Source organism: Citrus sinensis, chromosome 5 (genome assembly GCF_022201045.2).
Source record: "Citrus sinensis cultivar Valencia sweet orange chromosome 5, DVS_A1.0, whole genome shotgun sequence".
NCBI lineage: Eukaryota > Viridiplantae > Streptophyta > Magnoliopsida > Sapindales > Rutaceae > Citrus > Citrus sinensis.
The window spans coordinates 38186344-38206785 of record NC_068560.1 but is presented as its reverse complement, the minus strand read 5'-3'; the positions used below and the strand labels follow the sequence as shown (position 1 = coordinate 38206785).

At 34.2% G+C, this 20442-nt stretch overlaps 2 protein-coding genes across 3 annotated transcripts; one reads left to right on the top strand and one right to left on the bottom strand.

The window, feature by feature from the left end:
* On the bottom strand, positions 1-1630 carry LOC102606935 (cytokinin riboside 5'-monophosphate phosphoribohydrolase LOG5). 2 transcript variants are annotated; one of them, XM_006473694.4, is made up of 7 exons: positions 1485-1630; positions 1208-1305; positions 1074-1104; positions 824-923; positions 617-687; positions 386-529; positions 1-264 (listed from the first exon to the last, which is right to left on the bottom strand). In XM_006473694.4, exons 1-7 carry the CDS (start codon positions 1530-1532, stop codon positions 166-168), a joined length of 591 nt encoding a protein of 196 aa, XP_006473757.1. In that variant the 5' UTR covers positions 1533-1630; the 3' UTR covers positions 1-165. The 2 variants fall into 2 exon arrangements, with proteins under 2 accessions (XP_006473757.1, XP_006473756.1); XM_006473693.4 differs by having other exon boundaries at positions 1407-1621.
* An 11233-nt stretch (positions 1631-12863) lies between these two features.
* LOC102606631 (probable CoA ligase CCL5) lies at positions 12864-16483 on the top strand. Its single transcript, XM_006473692.3, has 5 exons — positions 12864-14209; positions 15238-15383; positions 15583-15650; positions 15882-15984; positions 16074-16483. The coding sequence occupies exons 1-5, from the start codon at positions 12994-12996 to the stop codon at positions 16185-16187; spliced, it is 1647 nt and encodes a 548-aa protein (XP_006473755.1). The 5' UTR covers positions 12864-12993; the 3' UTR covers positions 16188-16483.
* Positions 16484-20442: the final 3959 nt, after the last annotated feature.

Genomic DNA, 20442 nt, shown 5'->3' with positions numbered 1-20442 from the left:
TAGACATCAATGATTATCTTATTCGAAACGTTAATAAAAAGAGTTACATAATTACGAAAGATTATAAAAAAAAAGAAAAAAAGAAAAAAGAAAAACAGACGACGCTAGTTAAGATTCCTTCAAGAGATTACAATATTAGTTAATTACAAAGGACTAATTCTAAAGCTAACGAGCTATCTCTGTCTTCAAAGAAGTATTGAGCTCCACTTGTTCAGCTTCCCACTTAACCTTAGCAACAACTCCATCGTGCAAAGGCACGTACTCCTGATAAGGTAAAAAGGAGTCAAAAGAAAACAATTTATTTTCAAATTAAAAAGAGTAATGAATATAACTTTTAAAGATATTTAAAACGGAAGCAAATTCGAGAAACGAAAAGGAAACCCACTTCAAGTTTTTGCACAAGCTCTTTAGCATTTGGAGCAGAGACAAGTATGCTTCGTTGCGAGGGAGAAATAAAGCCATCATCTACGGCTTTGTCGATGAAGTTTAGAAGAGAGTTGTAGTATCCATCCACATTAATCAGACCCACCTGTTTGAAAACAACAACTTGTTTTGAAAAAAAAAATTCTATAATTTGATTGACGTAGCTAATTAATTAGACGTGAAGCTGATTTACAGGCTTGTCGTGGATTCCTAGCTGGGCCCATGTGATGACTTCAAGTAATTCTTCAAGGGTTCCATATCCACCTGGTTAATTAATATATTATTAAAAATAAAGAAAAAAGAAAAAAACACTCACATTCCCACACCCACACAAAACCTACAAAATTATTAATAAATAAATAATTATCACAAAATATGTAGTTATCTTAGAATTGGAGACCTGGTAAGGCAATAAAACAGTCAGAATTGCGGGCCATCTCGGCCTTCCTTTGATGCATGTCGGCTACTGGTTTGACTTCACCAACTGTTTCTCCCGTTATCTGCAACGTGCAATTTGCAAATGCAAAGCACTTACTATATGAAGTATTATATGTATCATAATCTACTGATATTATTACAATCAGAAATTTGTAAGACGCGTTTCGGTAATTCGATTTCGAGGGCTAGAGAGAGTGATTTATTTTGTATACCTCTTTGTTCATCAGAGTTTTGGGGATGATTCTGTGTAAAAAAAATATTAGACAAAATTTTTATGTATTATCAAAAAGGGTAGAAGCTACAATGAACGAGTGATTAAATTTTGAAGAGTTGAGAGCGTACGTACCCTAAAACATGACCACCACCACGATGAACAACGTGAGAAACTAAACCCATCAAGCCAACACTGCCTCCCCCGTAAACAAGATCCAATTTCTTAGAGACCTTCACAAACAAATTAAAAGAGGCTTAAAGCTTGATGAGTACATGTTCAAGCTACCAATTAAGGAAAATTAACGACTGAAAAAAATAAAATTGAACGACACCAGTTCTTGGCCGAGGTCAAGGGCAGCATCACGATAACAATTTCTCTTGCCAGTACTGCTCCCGCAAAAAACACATACCCTTTTGAATCTAGACATCGCCTTTGCTGCTGCTTTATTCTCCTCCATTGATTTCTCTCACTCACTTTTTTTCCGCACTTTTTGTTGTGTCCTTTTTTTTTTTGTTTTAAGATGTTTCAAAAAAGAGAAGCCACTACATAAAGGGAATATACAATGAAACTATATATAGGGGCAGGACTACTGAAACCCCAATCCAATGGGCCAATAGATGCTAACGATGATAATCTTGAGCATCCGTGGAATCCTGTTATCCCACGTAGACTTAAAACTCCGGAGTTTTTTTTTTGCTTTACATTAATTCACCGACAGCTTCTTCTACTTCTTACCGTATTGGCTTGTGTAATCTCTTGGTCATTATTCATCAGTTATCACATCCCCTAGTTTATTTCCACGCTGCACTATTTGCAAATATTATATAGTAAATAACTTAATACCCATGTAAATAAAATTTGAATCAATTATCTACAATATATAAGTCAAATTATTTTGGATCACTTTATTTTTTTCCCCCTTGTGTAGACGCCAAATAATATTTGACCTAGACGATCATTCTAAGAAGATATATCGATTATATTTTTTAGATAGTCTCTTTAGTCATTTGATATTTTGGTGTAATACTTTTAATCAATCCTTGATATTAGATAATTTTTTTTTAATTTCTATACAGGATCTATGAACTATACATTAATCAATATTGTAAATAAAAAAAATTAGCATTATTCAATCTTTATTCAAAATATGCTAATGGGTTCCCTAACTATAGGTTTGCATAGCTTTTCAGTTTCTTGTATCTTGCAAGCATGCATAACTGTTGTTTTTGAATTTGTTCTTCATTAGCTTGCACTTAGGGATTGTTGTTAAATGTCTGAAGTTTGAAATTTTATTATTTTTAAATTTTAAAAAAAATTATTTGTTTGTTTGTTTTTGTAACTTATATAGCCTAATTTTTAAATATTTACATTTGAATAGAAAAAGTAAGCATTTGTGACTTTTATCTAAATAAACAAAAAGGTTTGAATCAGAAGTAAATATTGTGTTTTAAAAATATCTCTACAAAATATATTTATTTCTTAAATTAAAAATCTAATCCTTTTTTTGTTTTGATTTATAAGGATATAAATGGTAAATAACTATGTTTAACATTTTTTATTTATAAAAACAAATAAGATGCCGCTTATATTCAGGTATTAATAAAAAAAAAGAAAAACAAACATATTATTTAAATGTTCATATTCAAATTCATTTCAAACTTGGAAAAAATTTAGACTCATTTAGATTTGAGATTAAAAAAAAAACTAAACAGTAGCTTAGCCTTCTCCATATGGAGAAGGGTTGTTATGTCTTCCTCTAATTAGGTGTACTTTTCTTTTTCTTTTATTAATAAAGTTTCCCTCGTTACTCTGAGGCTTCAAAAAAAAAAAAAAAATCCATCCTTCCTCTTTTCCCAATTAGTATACTGGTCAATGAGTTATATACACCCAAATTATTTTAGACCATTCTTTTTACTCCATAACAAATTTCATTGATAATCATTAGTTATAAATTTTTCAAAACGACCACTATTCATATGTCAAGAAAGAGTTTGAAATCACTGTTATAAACGTGACTAAGAGTTTCAGCTATTACACTTGAAATGGGGAAGTGTATTTGTATAGCTTTTGTATACATGTACATGCAATCATAGAAGTCCATTCGCATGCTGCTAGTGGAAACACAGTACAAGCAGACTAAAAGTTTCAGGCTTTCAGCTTTCACACTTGAAATGGGGAACTGTTCTGGTTCTATTACAAAGCTCTATCACTTGTTAACGTCTAAAAGAATTAGCGGGCACTAAAACTTTGCCAGTAATATTCACTAACACGTACATAAAGCCATCCTTCAAAATGGATAAGGATCCACTCTCTTTGTCTTTTTTGTTCTCTTTGCCTCTGATTGTTTATGAGTGGTTAAGTTTAAGTTCTGTATTTCGTTTTTTCATTATATTTACAATCAAGCCAATTTTTATCATTACATTATGAAGGCAAGGCAAAAAAAAAAGGAAGAAGAAGAAGAAGAAGATTCTAGTCCCTTCAAAATATGTAGTTAAAATTTGAACATCATATCTATTCATTAGCATTTTCAAGTTTTTTTCTGCTCAAAATATAGTCTAGGTCATGAAGCACACAATTATTAATATGGTCCGCACTGTAATAAGTTTTTAACACGCTTTTGTTGAGTGGATTCAATGGCCATTAATTATTTTTGTGCCGCAGCATAATAACATATAATAATGGGATTATCTTTTCTTTACCATAACCGCAAGTGATGCCTTGCGGTTGATACATGACGTACAGTACAAGGGACTTATTATATCAGGACTGTAACACTTAATTCCCGTATTATCTGGATAGGGTTTTGAGGAATTCAATAATATTAGGCAGAATAGTTATCATTCAGAATCTTTTCTTTTTAATGGTGAGTTGAAGAAATTAAAAAAAAAATGTGAAGACTTTTCCGTCTTAAATTACAAAATTAAAATATACTATATGACCTACCTTTATAATGACAGTTTAATTTTTAATTTATATATGCTTTCCAACGGTTTTGAACTCAAAGGTAGGCAACTTCGTTTGGACCCCATTTCAATTCTTTTCCAAGTTCAATGCCAGTTATAAAAAGATTATATTTTTCCACCTTAACCACTAACATATTCGATGAATGTTCCATGTTTGTACCCACCCTAAGTTGAATATATCAGTCAAAAAAAATAATAGAAACGATCAAAAAGTACAATATCTGATGCGACTTGAACTCTGTGAATTGTGATCATATTCTTTCTCTCATTTATTTATTTATTTTTCTTTTTGATCAATCAAGGGTGTCGAAGTGTTGCTATTCTATTGACTGATGGCAAGAAAAATGTCTTCGCACGTGGTCATCTAGTCACCATAATTCCTGTTAGCAATAGACTCCCTCGAAGTGGTTTTTACGTGCACAACTTTTCTGTGAAAATACTTTTGAGAAGAAAACGACCTTTTGTTAAGTCCATTTGATTTGCCAATTATACAATCAAATAATAGTGAATCAGAATTCTCGCCTACTTTTTCACCTGAATAAATACCAAAATATAATTATTAATTTTTTAAAAAATACTGATCGCATAACATAAATATTATTTATACACACAGAAAAGATTAGATAAATTAAGTTGAAGCGAGGATCTGACTCAATAATAGTAAGAGTTTTGATGGGTTTTTGGGATTCTAAACCCACTTTCTTCCTATTCATAGTCCACCTCATTCGACTACTAAACCAACACTGAGTTGCACAGCAACCAGATAATTACTTGGAGGAGAGCATGTCCTCATAATCAACTACAACGTGGCACAATGACAATGCAATCTTAATATGACTTTCACTCCATAATGACCACTGTTAATGTGCCCACAAGATAAGAGGTATTTTTGGAAAAGACACAACCAGAGCATATTCTCTATATTTCTTTTCACTTTAACAGTTGTTATTGTTGAAGCTATCGATCTCTCACTCACTCATCGGAGAATTTTTATCCATAACAACTCCGGCCGGCACTCCTCATTATTTTCTCTCTTGCAGATTTGTTTGTTTGAGCAGTCTCAAAAGCGTCTCAAAGACCGTCCGACCGCAAAACAAATATGAATGGTCTAAGTTTTTAGTATCTAACAGTTTATAGTTATGTAATTCATGTTAAATAAGGTTTACTTGCATTAATTTTCATATACAAATTAATAGTAGTAGTCTTCTTGTCTAATGAAATATAATAATTTCAACCTTAACGCAAGCCAACACGCATTTCTTTCATTAGTTTATTCCCTATTGGAGAAAAGGAACAGCCAGTGACTTTTTTTTTTTTTTTTTGGGTTGATATAACGATGGTTCATACGTGACATGTCATAGGCACATGGAGAATGAAGTAAGACGAAGTTGACTATTTTAGGCATAAGGTTGGCGTGATATGCGAGCCGATAATATTTATCCAAAAGAGTAAATTTTCTCCAATGCAGTGGACCTATTAGACTCTTAAAAGGGCCACGCAAGATAATATCAACTTCAATATCCGAAGTTGCTATTCCCTTTTCAAGGAAAAAAAGGCTAAAACATTCACACGATCACATCGATACTCAGTTCCCCACTTTCATGGGATTTAGAAAATTCAAGAGTAGAAAAAATGTGAAAAGGGCGCAATTATTGCCTAATTTATAGTAATCGGTTTATCATCATTTTGTTATGTTAAGTCGCGTGGCTGGGTAACAAACCCAGGGTTGTGTTTTAGCTAAGCATCCATTGGATTGATAGCTATATAATCCAAAGGCCGAAAAACAGGCACGTGTGAGCCTTTGTCAACCGATCAATCCTGTAAATTATAGGTGAAGACTATGGAAACAAACAAGAGATTATACATGTAGCAAGAAAGTAGTTAATGGCTGTAACAACATCGATTACAGGAGGAGCAACTTAACTGTTTGAAAAGCAATCCAGAAAATTTCTTCCAGGGTCCTATCCTCAATAAATTTTATTTAATAACGTTTCATAGGAACTCTTCCAAAAATGGTTGCTTCAGGGTAAGTGGGAGAGCATGTTTCAAAATCTCGGTTCCTAGTCCCTATTAAAACTCACCAGGTTAAGAGCTTGAGATTACTTTTGTCCTTCGTTAATAGTCAGACAGAAACAAAAAATTCTTCTCTAAACAACACAAAACTGCAACTTAATCATGTAACTGCATGAGAAAATTATGCAGTTTGAGTTCACAAACTCTCAACATAAAATCACTTGCAGTCGTCAGAAACCACAGCCCTAATCTTCCCATCAGCAAAAGCTAATCATCCTCACGGCCAGCAGTTTGCGCTCCACGCGATCCCCTCAAACTCTCCTCATACACGTCCAGCCCCCGCCCAGCCGAAAAGATTTCTCAATTCTCAAAATTGGTAAAGCTCTCGTATAATCCTATCTGAAACAATCATTGCACCATCCGTTTTTCCAACTAGAGCCGTGGATTACATTCCTTTGTATCTAACGGACGTTACACAAAAAACCGGCTACGTGTTAACCCGGGGATAACATAGCTGTCTCCCAGTTGCTTCAACCGTTTTGTCTCAACTACTACTAAAAGTAAGATCAAAAATCAGTTATAGAATAAGAATGAAATATATTTACTCTTTTGATTTTCCCATAATTAATTTTATGCACGAAAGCATACCCAAATCGTTCAACATCTTTTTATCTCAAAATAATTAATATGCAGAGGTAGAGCTAGAACCGAAAATCATGTTCTATTATTCTAAGGGGCCAAAAGTCATACGCGCAAATTTCAAGGGGTCAAAGTAAAAAAATTGTATATCTGGGGTAAGATATCAATTGTTAAACTTACAGGGACTAAATTATAAAATAAATATATTTTGTAAGTTAAAATTACAAATATGCCGCATTTATTATTATTTATTTTTTACCAAAATGTATTTTTTTGGGGAATAAACGGGGTATTATATTTTTAAGAAACTAATTACTAAATGAAATTAGATTAAGTATTAAGAGAACTAACTGATTTTTTTTTCTAAGATAATTACCTACGTTTGAAAGAAACCTATATAGAATATCCTTCCATGAAGATAGATTTCAACGACATTAGTATTCTATCAAAATTTAAGATCAAATCAAACTTAATTTTTTTATATCCAAATTTATTTTTGAGGTCATACTCAAGTAATGAACGATTTATGAAAATATGCTGAAATTAAATTGGAAAGAAACCAAGTGGCGCACAAAAGATCTGCATGTCACATAATTTCCTTGTTACCCATGTTGATGCCGAAATCTGCTCGTCCTTAGACCGACCAGATTCTTTCACCAACGTTTAAGTTATCAACTGCTGTACGAACCGCTAAGGCTGGAATCACCCTCCTTTCTCTCACTAGACATGCGTTCACCGAAAACGGATCAGAGACGCCGGTGGTTTTGCCGGCGTAAACCCTCCGATGCCTAAGTTAGCACAAGGTGTTTACGGGAAAACAATGTAATTTGGATTTAAGGTGTTTGTTAGAAATTTGTAAGGAAATGGCTTGGTTGCAATTTGGCAGCGTTTTCCCCCTTTTCAGTTTTTCTGTCCCCTTCTTCGTCGATTTCTTCTTCTTTTATAGCCGCTGTCCCCACGTTCCCGTTTGCCCTTCATCCCACCTTTTTTGGGCAGTGGCAGCCCCTCATGGGACTCTAACTGCTGCATCATGGGCAAACGTGAGATCTCGCATCTCCCGCAACGGTTCTGGAAAAGCGCAACTGCCGCGATTCTGTGAGATCGTGCTTCCGCTTTTTGGGGTACGGGTACCGGCTCGGTATATACCTCTGGTCCGTATTCGTCTCGGCTCGGCTCATGTTGCCCCTGCTCTGCTCGTACCGTTTGGCTGAGGTGATTCATGCCGGGGTGGAAATAGTAGCATGACTGACCTGGTGCTTTTATTTACTTAACAACCCATACAAACAATTCCTATTTGAGTAAGACTACTGACATCCCTCCAAAATCTTCTTAAAATTTGTTTTCTAATTATTGTCAAAAATATCTATTTTTGTAAATATAAGCTCTTTTCATTCATAAATCTTTTAATTTGCAGAAATTTTCTCACTCTTAATTTTTTTTTACAATCTTAATACTTTTATTATTCTCTCCAAAAATGTCTTTTTTGAAGTACAGTAAATTCATTGGTTCAACAAATTTGTTAAGTATCTGTTGTTTGTGAAATAGACCCAAACTGGGGAACTCTTGACACTCAACTCTCATTTCTATGGCAATATTCAAACTAGAGGATTAGGTCATATGATTATGTTGCTGACCGGTATAAAGTTGCTAAAATGCAGGCAATTGTTCTCTGATTGTTGCCTGACCGGTGTTGTTTGCCCTGGTCATTTTCTGACTTTGAATTATACCATCTTTCACATGGAAATGTGAAATCATACATCGATTGCTGAATGGCAATGTTTACTCAATCCAAACCTGGTCCCTTAAAGCATGGTTGCCTTCTTCCCAATTTTGTTGCTGAAAATCTTTAGTACCCCAGATTATCTCCCTTGGCTGTATTCGTTCTAGCTACATGGTAAGTAGCATAGGAAAACTCTGTATTATCCATATTTTCTAATTCGAAATTTCTTGTTCGTTTTCCGCCATTGTGTTCTCAATTGACAATCATTATTTCGTAAGGAAAAAGAGACATAACTGCAGCTGCCATCAAGTTCTCTTGTGAGAAACTTTTTTCAATGTTAGAAATTTACTTTATTTTATAATTATTCACTGTACAAAGTTTTTACCTGTAGACGGGCGGATCCAACTGTTAATTTTCCCTTTAATTATATCGATCGGCCAAGCCTCTTCTAAGAGAAATAAAGGAAAAAATATTGCTCGCAAACAGTTACAAGAATGAAGCCCCTAAATTGAATTAAAATTTTTTTAACCAAACATTATTTTTACTCAATAAGCGACTCGCTATTACAAATTTAGGGCTGCATTCATCTCTTAGAAAAAAATGACTGTGGAAACTATAAGTTGATTCTTTCGATAATACTTCATAATGTGGTTAACGAAATTTTAGCTGCTCATATCAGCTTGGGAAGAGGTGATCCACCCGCCATAAAGGACTTGCCAGCAGGTCCAGTGGGTCTCACGGTAAGGTCCTAATATTTTTTTATATATAATTTTAATTATTTAATTTGTGGTCCTCTGATGGAATCCATTGAACTGGCTAAATGGTAAGACTCGGATAATTTTCGGTTTTCTTCCCTGAGTTTTGGGGTCCTTCCACTTTGATAGATTGTACGAGTGTATCTCCACTTTACACCCCTACCGTTAGTATAACGTTTATTTGACTGTTAATTGACTGACTAAATGACTAAAACACCCTTGCATCAATAAAACTATTTTAATAACCAACTGGAGCCGAATTTCTTTTTTTTTTTTAAATCTCAAACTTATTAACTAAACTGAAAATATAGAGAGATTCAGAGATATAACAGCTTGTAAGTACATACCACAAAGTAAAAGTTTGTTCGAATGATAATGATCATAATCCAGATTACAGATGCAGTGAAATCATCAAATGAAAATAAGAACACAATACATAATTACACAAATATTAATCTTAATTAATTATTTAGATATACCACATCACACAGCTTCCTTATCTGCAGTCTTCTTGTATCTCATATTCTTAGGGCTCAGATCATCACCATGATCGTCAACATCACTGAATTCCTCATGGGAATTGCGAGAATCATGACGATTAGCAAAGAGGCTCCACACCAAATACATGGTAAACGGCAGTAAGCAAACTGCACCCAACGTCGACAGGCGAAGCGACGACGAAGCTAAAAATGACCTTGGTCCAGTCGTAGAGAGAGGAGAAGTCGTACTTGAAGTGCAAAACACGGCGTTTCGGCTCGTGGATGAGGGGCTGCTCCTAATCGTCGTAGATTGAAGGGAGAAGCGGTCTGCCGAGGAAGATTAGGAGACGGTGGAGGCTGAATTGGTCAATTTCGGTGAAGACTGACGAATCCCATGGGGCTTGAGGGTTTGATTTGCAGAGATGGAAGATAAGAGCACTGTTTTGGTTTCTGTGCAAAAAAGAAATGACAAGCATTGTTTAGGTTTTGGTGAAAAAAAAATGTATATTAATTAGCATGCTTTTGTTATTACCGAGTGTGCATTAGAGTGTTTCAAGACATTCCAGTTTTCAAGGTGCGAAAATTCAAACTCATTTTAATATTTAATTAATTTAACACGCAATTACGTATTTGACCTCACATACTAAACATATACTAAACTTTATACTAACGGCAGGGATATAAAGTAGAGATACACTCATACAATCTATCAAAGTCGAAGGACCTTAAACCTCAGGGGAGGAAACCGAAAATTACCCGGTAAGACTCTTGTTAAAGAGAGTCTTAGAAATCGATTTCTTCTTATTTACTACCATCCTTTTGCTCTGTAACAAAGCTGGATACACTCTCAATATTGTGAAATGACGTGTCTGTTCCACACAAGTTTCTCCTAATCGAAATAACTCAAATTAAAATTTAATTGTTTATTAAAAATTTAAATTTAAATTGAAAATTTTAAAAATTACAAAAAGAACTTAATCCCGTTCTGGGTAGGACGTCCCGGCTATTTTCGGAACAATCTTCCTTTGCCTGTTTTTAAACAATAAATACGAAAAAGATAATAAACACTCTTCACTTTAAAAAATAGAATAGACAGAGTTCTTATCTTATAAAAAAAAAAAATAGTCACGTGATTTTTTTATGAGACCCACATATCTCATCTCCCAATGTATTTAAAAGTAGATATATAAACATTTTTTTCTCTCTTTTTGGTATACCTAGAAAAAGAAAGAAAAAAAAAAGTATCTATGAAAACAAGGGCATTCACGTAATCATATGACCAATAAGTGTCGCTCGCTTGCACGCTCTCCTTTTCTTTCCAATAATAATTTAGAAAACTTAATTTATGTGGTGCACATTGACTCGCCACACTACTTACATCGATAACAAAGTCATTTTTCCCATGCCATGCATGTCAATTATTTTAAGATGATTCTGAAATTCATACCTGACAAAAAAAAAAAAAAAATCACCCAAGATTATATTATTTTAAATTTTTTAAGTTATATTTAATATAATTTACAGTTAAATAAATTTTATTATTCGAAGACCACGTTGTATATCGATTAATTTAATAAAATTAATATTTAACGCAATTGTATTCTTAAGATTCCAACCGAAGATTTTAATTAAAATAAAAAAATTTCATACCAAATGATTTACACACATTTCATTCTTTAAATTTTAATTTCCATAGTCCATTGTATTTGTCTTGGGTGGATTTATGTACTTAGTGCTGAAACAATTTTTTAATGGCAGGCTTTAGAATGGTTTACAACTGCTCGACCCCAAAAATTATTTCTTATATTCATCTTGGTCTTGGGTGGATTGATTACTGTGAAATAAATGAAGCTTTTTCTGTAAAAAAAAAAACCATGTTTCTACCTTGTGATTGCACTCAGAAGCGTCATCAAACATATTTTTGTTGTACACATACGTATCTACAGTGTTACATTTTTATGAATTATTTTGATTATGATTATAAGTACATAAGGGTTTATATAAAAAAATTTTGTCATCTAAATTTATGTAAAGGTTTTTTGTCATCTAAATATTTTTCCATGAATTTACTTACTCAGTTATTTATATTTTTTTGCATTTAATTTATTTAATTTTTTAATATAAAAATTTTATCAATTAATTTAATAATAATATATTAAATTTTTGTGTACATTATGTACTATACATAATAAATTTTTTAGTGAAAAATATTTATAAGTTGAATCAATTGCAAAATGAAATAGTTAATGAAAAAATTATTTAAATAAATATGCTATAAAAAATAAGCAGTAAATAAAAAATGATTTAAATAAAAATACTCTAAATAAATTATAAATAAGTCAACAAACCCATTTTTGTCATTGCACATTGAACATTACACTTCTGATTTTCACTTACCAAACATCCACAGTAGATTATTTAAAAAGTGATTGTCAGATAATCTTCGTTTGTCAAAACACCGTCCTAAAATAAGGTATTTAATAAACACTAATTGTTATAATTTAAAAATTATGTTGATATAATTTTTTATTTTTATGATAAAAAAATCATTATATTTTTAATAATTTTGATAAAAATTATTATTCTATTTTTATAAGATGCTGTAACTTTTAAAATATAATTGATGGAAAAAAATTATAATTATTAAACAAAAATTATGGGGATCGTTGGCAATTAGATATTATGATTGGATGCAAATATGTTATGATTAATTAGTCTAAATAAAAAGGATTATGATTAAAAAAAGTGCAGGTGCCTTTATAAGTGGCTTCGAGAAAGTGGCACGAAGTAAGAATGACAACATCATGTATTGCACGGTACACATGTAAAGTAGATTTTAAGACAGCAAATCTCACACGTGCGCAAACTCATTATGAAAACAGAAATATAAAAATAAAAATTTAACACACGTGCACTATATCTGACGGCTACGATTTTCTCATAAAACGTCTCCGACCATTGATCCAACGGCCATAATATATCAACACGATTTATGCACGGTTCTATTCATAAGAAATGAACACGAGTTATGCACGGTTCTATTTAGTATTTTTTGGTCAAAGTTAGGTCACTCCTACTGTATGTTTGATATAACTTATGGTATGAATATTTATTTATAAAATTTATCTAATAAAATACTCTTAATTTATTTTATAATTATTTCATTTTATATTAAAAAAAGTATGCACTAGAATAATTTTATAAAAAATTAAACAGCTCAAATATTTTATTAAAACTTTCCATTTTAAATTACACCAAACGCAGCCTTAGCTCAAATCAAAGTCCACGTTATACAAACGAAAACCTTTGATCAGGGAGACGAAACAGGAGAGGCGTTCGATCGGCTACGATGGCATCAAACACTAGAATCGATTCAAGAAGTGGATTCTGCAAATCAAATTCCATCTTCTACAGCAAACGCAAGCCAGTTTCACTCCCACCAAACGAGTCTCTAGACGTGACGACATTCATCTCCTCGCGGGCCCATCATGGCAGAACCGCCTTCATCGACGCGGCCACGGGCCGCCACCTCACCTTCTCCGAGCTCTGGCGAGCGGTTGATTCGGTCTCCACGTGCCTCTCCGATATGGGAATCAGAAAAGGTCATGTCATCCTCCTCCTTTCCCCTAATTCAATTTTCTTTCCAGTCGTCTGTCTCGCTGTCATGTCACTCGGTGCCATTATCACCACGACTAATCCTCTCAACACCAAACAAGAAATCGCCAAGCAAATCGCTGATTCGAAACCTGTCCTCGCCTTCACCATTAGCCAACTCGTCCCAAAACTCGCCGGTTCAACGCTTCCAATCGTACTCCTTGACGATGAGAAGACCACTTCAACTGAAGGCATCAAAACTGTAACTACTTTACCGCAGATGATGCGAAAGGAGCCAAGCGGGACCCTTGTTAGAGATCGAATCAACCAAGACGACGTCGCAACACTCCTCTACTCGTCTGGCACAACAGGCGCTAGTAAAGGTGTCGTATCGTCACACCGTAATCTGATAGCAATGGTGCAGACCGTTTTGGGGAGATTTAAGTTAGAGGACGGCGAGCAAACTTTCATCTGCACTGTTCCTATGTTTCACATCTACGGCTTAGCAGCGTTCGCCACGGGCCTCTTGGCATCAGGATCAACGATCGTGGTTCTCTCAAAATTCGACATGCACGAAATGTTATCATCGATTTCAAAATACCGGGCCACGTACTTGCCTCTGGTGCCGCCAATACTCGTGGCTTTGATTAGCGGCGCAGATCAGATACGGTCAAAGTACGATTTGAGTTCGCTGCAATCGGTTTTATCCGGTGGGGCCCCGCTGAGTAGGGAAGTGATAGAAGGATTCGTTCAGAAATATCCAAAGGTGAGGATTCTTCAGGGTTATGGTTTGACCGAGTCAACGGGCATTGGAGCGTCAACGGATTCGTTGGAGGAGAGTCGAAAGTATGGTACGGCGGGAATGCTGTCGCCGAGCATGGAGGCGAAGATTGTGGACCCAGACAGTGGCAAGGCGTTGTTGGTGAATCAGACGGGTGAGCTTTGGCTTAAGGGTCCATCCATCATGAAAGGTAGTGTGAGCTGGAATCCCATTTTTCAAAATGGCAAAATCACGTGATCCGCGTGATTTTGTTTTATTATTTATATTTCAAGTTTCAACTATTCACACGACACATAAGTTCGTATCTTGTAGGTGATATTCGTCTCTCTAAATTTGTGCTAGAATAATTTAATCATACATTACACTATCTTTGACCATAAAATAATGATAGTGCTGGTGCGTCTCGCTGTAAGACAAGCTCCATTATTTGAATTAACGATGTCGTGTATTAAAAATGAAAAAAAAAGAAGGAAAAATGAAGTAATAAACAATTAACGACGTTGCTGTCTTGTAGTTAAATGAGTAATCAAGAGTTCCCATTATTGGTCAAATGCTGTATTTGCAAGCTGAGTTTCGGCTTTTGCAATTGTGCAACTTCACAAGTGGATATTTTTGTCTTCTCCCTGGTCCAACTAGTGTAGCAAAAAAATAACCACTAAACAAAATAATCAAGGATTACTAATGCTAACCAATGAAGAGATTTCTACTATAAGTTGATTGAGGCATTGAGCTGCTTTCGTTTTGTTGGTTTTAAGAACTCAATGCACTACTCAATCCGTTTTGTTTATGATGGCTAATGCTAGGTGATTTGTATAATTGGACAAGTTATAGCAATTATACTGTTTTACTGTTATTGGATATATCGGATGTTTCATCCAAGAAGAGAAAAGATATTGTATTAACTTGTCAACGAATGCCTGCAGCTTTTGAACTAATTTGTGAAATGAACCTCTTTAATTGTAAATATCAGCCCCCAGGGGCTGACCCAATGGTTTTCAAGTTTTTTCTTTTTTTGTTGGGGGGGGGGGGGGGGGGGGGGGCACCGAAGCTCGAATTCCAGGAGAGGCCAAGGTTAAAAAAAATTATTTGGGCTTTGCCCACCCTTCCACCTTTTTTTAAAAAAAAAAAAATCAGCAAAATAGACTTCACATGTTTGAGTGGCTTGTGATTGTTGGACAAATTTCGTTTTATAAATACTTGCTTGGAATATTGTTGCAGGTTATTTCAGTAATCCAGAAGCTACAACATCAACTCTTGATTCTGAAGGATGGTTAAGAACTGGAGATCTCTGCTACATTGATGATGATGGCTTCATTTTTATTGTTGATCGATTAAAGGAGCTGATCAAGTACAAAGGTTATCAGGTGAATGAAACATTGTGTATTCAATTTTTTAACATAACCTTATTTGTCAATTTTTTTTTTTTTTAATTATGAGCTGCAAGTATGACACTGTGATGTTGATTTGCATGCAATGTAGCTAAGCATTTTGGTTCATGCTCTGAAAGAAAGAAGTATTAGCTTAATGCACATCCTCTCATAGTTTTGGATCTCAATGTGACAGGTCCCTCCAGCAGAACTAGAGGCTTTGCTACTAACTCATCCAAAAATTTCTGATGCTGCTGTCGTACCGTAAGTCTTTTTTCCTGTTCGTATATAGAGGGCATGGTAACTCACCTTTTTATAAAAATAAGCGCCTCTTTAATGATTTGTGTTACTGAAATGTTGGGGGGGGGGGGGGGGGGGGGGGGTGTGGGAAAAAAAAGTCTCTCCGGAAACTTACTCCTGCAAACAGATTTATGATCTTTTTTGTTAAAAGAAATAAAATAAAATGGAGATTTAGTTTGGTATATGGTTTCTCAGATTTCCTGACAAGGAGGCTGGGCAATATCCCATGGCATATGTGGTACGGGAAGCTGGAAGTCGATTATCAGAGAATGAAGTCATGGATTTTGTAGCAAGACAGGTGTGTTAGATCGTATTGGTCGGAAATATTTAAAGGCTTTTGAATTAGTTATGGAACAGTTAATTTAGCAGTTTTGTTTAAATTTTCAGGTTGCCCCATACAAGAGGGTTCGGAGAGTGGCATTTGTAGCTTCAATACCCAAGAATCCATCAGGCAAGATTCTCAGGAAGGATCTCATCAAGCTTGCGACATCCAAACTTTGAATGCCTGGGGCTTTTGCCCAAAGAGAGGGCCTCAAACAGAGAAGTAGTGGTTCTATTTCTCATTCAACATCTTGTTTATGCCTGTAGCAAAATTATGCTGTACTAAAATCCGTTATGCTGGTTTATATATATTTTGCCTTGTCACTGAAATTTAGATGTTTTGTTTTTCTTGTAATGATCTATATGAATAAACAGGGGCCACATTTGTGCATTTGTAGGAGGTATCATGTTTTAGACAATTTGGAACTCCGGCATGCTCGGGTTTGAGAATTGGAAATCTATATAATTGTGCTGACTGCTGACATGTTTTGAATTGCACTTTCAAACTATAAAATATGATAAGAAAGTTATCTAGATTAGAGGAATAAATGATTTCGTCATATTTGTAATTGCGCAAAAAATTATACATAAGCGCATCTAATTTCTGGTGGGGCTCGGCATCGGATTCATATAGATCCGATCCGATCCAGTTCGGATCAGATTTGAATATTGCCTGATATCGGATTGGATATAGTTTGTGCCATCTGATCCGATTTGTTTTGAATCGGATCGAATCCAGATTGATCCGAAAGAATCCGATTGAATTGAACTACTAACTTAAATGAAATCTGAAATATCATCCAAATCTGAATTCATTCGAATTGATCCAAACTTGAATTCATCTTAAATATCATCTAATTTTGAATTTGATGATATTTTTTTTCCTAATCCGAACAATCCAAAATCGAATTGGAATCATCAAAATTCAAAGTTGCCCAGTCCTTATTTACGGATCCTAAAACTCCTTGTAGCAAAAAATAGGAGAAAAAACAAATCCTGTACTAGTTGTGATGTTATGCACAAGCCTCGGTGAGACGCAGACTCATTATCCTTATGAAACTACATTTTGACGGTCACCTTGACTTTAGCATAAGAGAGAGGAAAGAAAGTAGACAATGAAGCTCCCTTGCAAGTAGTCACGGAGACTAGAGATTCCTCCACATCTACGGAAGGATTTTTGCTTAGCAAATAGATGATGTATTGGTCGATCCATAGACGTGGTTGAATTAACTTTCTCACTTCCTGAAATTATTCAAATCAATGATCAAAAAGTAAATAACTAGCTGAACAGAATAGCAACATTGCTGGAGAAGATCTTAGTTCTAATTTCTAAATCATGATTCGTGCAAGTGGGGTTCGAGACATACATGTGAGGTTAATTAAATAAAAATTTGCAACTTGCTTCTTACATGATGTGTTTTACGCTTATGTATAATTTGCTAGAGAAGTCTTCTTCTTCTTCGGTGGATCCTTTATGTACAACTTTACGCTATAGAGAAGTTATGCTTTTACAGTTTTACTTAATTCTTAAAGCACAACGGATGAAAACATAAAATATTTGGTGCATATATTTACTTAACAAATATTTTCTACTAATATATGTGGGCGGATTAATTTGAGTCCGAGCGAGATGATTTATACGTAAATTTATATAGTAGCCAATTTTAATGTGAAACTTTCACCTGGAGATCGACCTTCTCAGCTTTATTATTTCGTGTTATGGCTCCAAATACGGATTCCAATTTGTTCACGCTATTTATGAAAAACTCGCCCGTGTGTACATATTATATATACAATAGCTAGTGTTACAGGTAAGAGACTTTTTCCGACCTCCATCTGCCTATTTTTTTTCATGGGTGCCATGTCGTTTTGTTAAAGAGAAACATATATATATATATATATCGTAAAATGCTGATTAATTAGCTTCTTCTTGGATGTCTAATTCTTTATTCAGTGTGTGGATCACCAACCAACTCTAAAGGATTGCTTATTATTGTCTTAACCGAACATGCCCATTTCCGTAACCACGTAGTGAAGGTGGTGATCCACATGGCTTGTGTCCCATATTTTATACCCCGACAAAATTTCACTCGCTCGAGATTTTGCTTTCTATGTACAACCCTAAATTAATGTTGAGAGACAGAATCCAAATTAATCAGAATCCAAAGATATGGAGAACTTGAATATGTAGCTTGATACTTCTGCTTTTATCTTATTATTGCATGATAATGTCTTTATTACTTATTAGTAATATTAAATCTTAGGCAATGAGCAAGAAACTTAGCCATTGATCGCACAAACAATACTTAAAATTTGAAAGGCAAATAGTGTACTTCAACAAGTAGAAGTTGATATATATAATATAATATAATATAGTTCTTTTCCAAGTTGATATATATAATGTTATCATTAATAACATTATATTTATAAATTTGTGATAGAAAATTATACCTACATAATGTAACAAATGACGTGACATTATTTTATAATGTCATTGTGAAGTCTTATTTTTTCACATTCATTAGTGAACTTATATGTTAAGTTGGTGCTATATAAAGCACTACCCCATTGGCAAACAATGAGTTCAATTTTATCCCATGGATCTTGCGCAGTTGGTCTTTTCCCCTTCTGTATCTTTATGTACCAGATGATACCAAAAATGATATATATCCATAATTAGCTCTATATGGTCTGTCTTTCTGCATGCACATGTAAACCTCCCCGTTTCTTTTTTTCTTATCTCTCTCTTACGTACATGGTGTCTTCAGATCAGGATTCTCTCATAATCTGATCATGACCTAAGCAAATAACTCAATCACTGATTGGTTGTTAATAAATAAAAAAGTAAAAGAAGTTAAATTTTACCCTTACACTACCACTAAAAGACACATGGCAAAAGATCATTAAAAGCTTAGTAATGGTAAGATCAGGAGAGAATCATGTTCCGGTGTCTTCACCATTACAATGCATGGGAACTTGCTCATATTCAAACGAAAGTATATCGCATGAGACTTAATTAGCTAAATCTTTTGGTGCGTATGATCAAGTTTTACTTCTTTCTTTGTCTATTAGTTACCAATTATAGGAGTGTACGGACTATTAATTTACCAGATAAAAAGTTCATAACATCATCAGAAAAAATCTTGTATATGTATACAGTTTATTTGTTCTAGAAAGTATATAATTCACTCGTGCACTTATTCCGTTTTTCACAATTATGTGACAGGGGGCAACAAAATATTAAAACACTAGGTAGATGATAACTGCGCCAATCAGGAGTAGCTAGAGCCTAGAGTTAACAGTTTTCAACTTCTAACTGGAAATAGGAGTTGCAACTTGCAACTATCCATGCATGTGCAACCCAACTTTTTGTTGGTTTCTTTCTCACACGACTAACCAATATATCATTTTTATGCAAATCTGTCTGGACTCGCTGCGAATTCATCACCCACTGCGAAAAATCCGAAAAATTAATCGCTACTCACGAAGCCTGTTTTCGTTAGTGTGTGTTTAGATATATTTTCATTTCATTACTGGCGCAGCTCTGCCAAAAGCATGATCTTTTTGCGCATATATTATTTTAGAGGTATGTGCAGACATTCTCCTATTTTTAAAATGCTATGTAAAGAGAATGTTGAGAGAAATAATGAAGAAAATGATAGAGAGAGTGGGTGCGTAGAGAGAGAACTAATTTTTCTCAATTTTCTCTCTACTTAGTACCACTCATTTTTAAATATGATCTAAAATTAGTTATCTTTATTTAGTTTTAATATATATATAAATATTAAAATGATAATATTTTTTTAATTAGTTACAATCTACTCTACTACCACTAATATTTTGAGAAAAAATTTATCTTCACCCACATTGTTTGAATCCCAATGAAGATTCCAACTTGTGCCCAGCACGCACCCACCGTTGTGCCAAGTCATAGTGGCTCCATAATAACTATTTTTTTTTTTTTGAAAAATAATAATAACAACAATGTTGAAACGTAACAGTTTGAGCAAAATTCATAAAGATGAACGGTATTTCTAACGCTAACCCCAAGCCCTGGAAACATCAACAGAAAGTATTCACCCTAATGATTAAAAAAATAAAATATTTTTCGTTTATCGTCACAATTATTATTGTTAGAAGAGGCCGCATATCATTATCCTTGTGGCTTGTTATGTCCCACTAACGTTTTCGATCTTAGATCCTCAAAAAATTCCAAAACAAGCCCACATCTAAAACCATCTCCGCTGTCCAAGCAGCACATGGTTTCGGATGAAACTTGTGTCAACTCTTTTACTCGAACACATGTATAAATTTCCAAAGCCATCACAAGAGTCTTCAATGCTTCTATATTCTCTTTTAATTTGATTATTTTCATTACAAAACCTCCATGATTGGCTTGAAAAAACTCACTGTCATTGCTATGAAGTGGCGAAAA

Excerpts from the sequence above, each read along its gene's own strand:
- LOC102606631 (XM_006473692.3), top strand. The coding sequence starts at position 12,994 with ATGGCATCAAACACTAGAATCGATTCAAGAAGTGGATTCTGCAAATCA. Across the intron at positions 15,384-15,582 it reads TCAAGTACAAAGGTTATCAG|GTCCCTCCAGCAGAACTAGA; the intron begins GTGAATGAAACA and ends TCAATGTGACAG. Across the intron at positions 15,985-16,073 it reads TGGATTTTGTAGCAAGACAG|GTTGCCCCATACAAGAGGGT; the intron begins GTGTGTTAGATC and ends TTAAATTTTCAG.
- LOC102606935 (XM_006473693.4), bottom strand. The coding sequence starts at position 1,532 with ATGGAGGAGAATAAAGCAGCAGCAAAGGCGATGTCTAGATTCAAAAGG. Across the intron at positions 924-1,073 it reads AAACTCTGATGAACAAAGAG|ATAACGGGAGAAACAGTTGG; the intron begins GTATACAAAATA and ends TGCACGTTGCAG. Across the intron at positions 530-616 it reads TAGGAATCCACGACAAGCCT|GTGGGTCTGATTAATGTGGA; the intron begins GTAAATCAGCTT and ends GTTTTCAAACAG.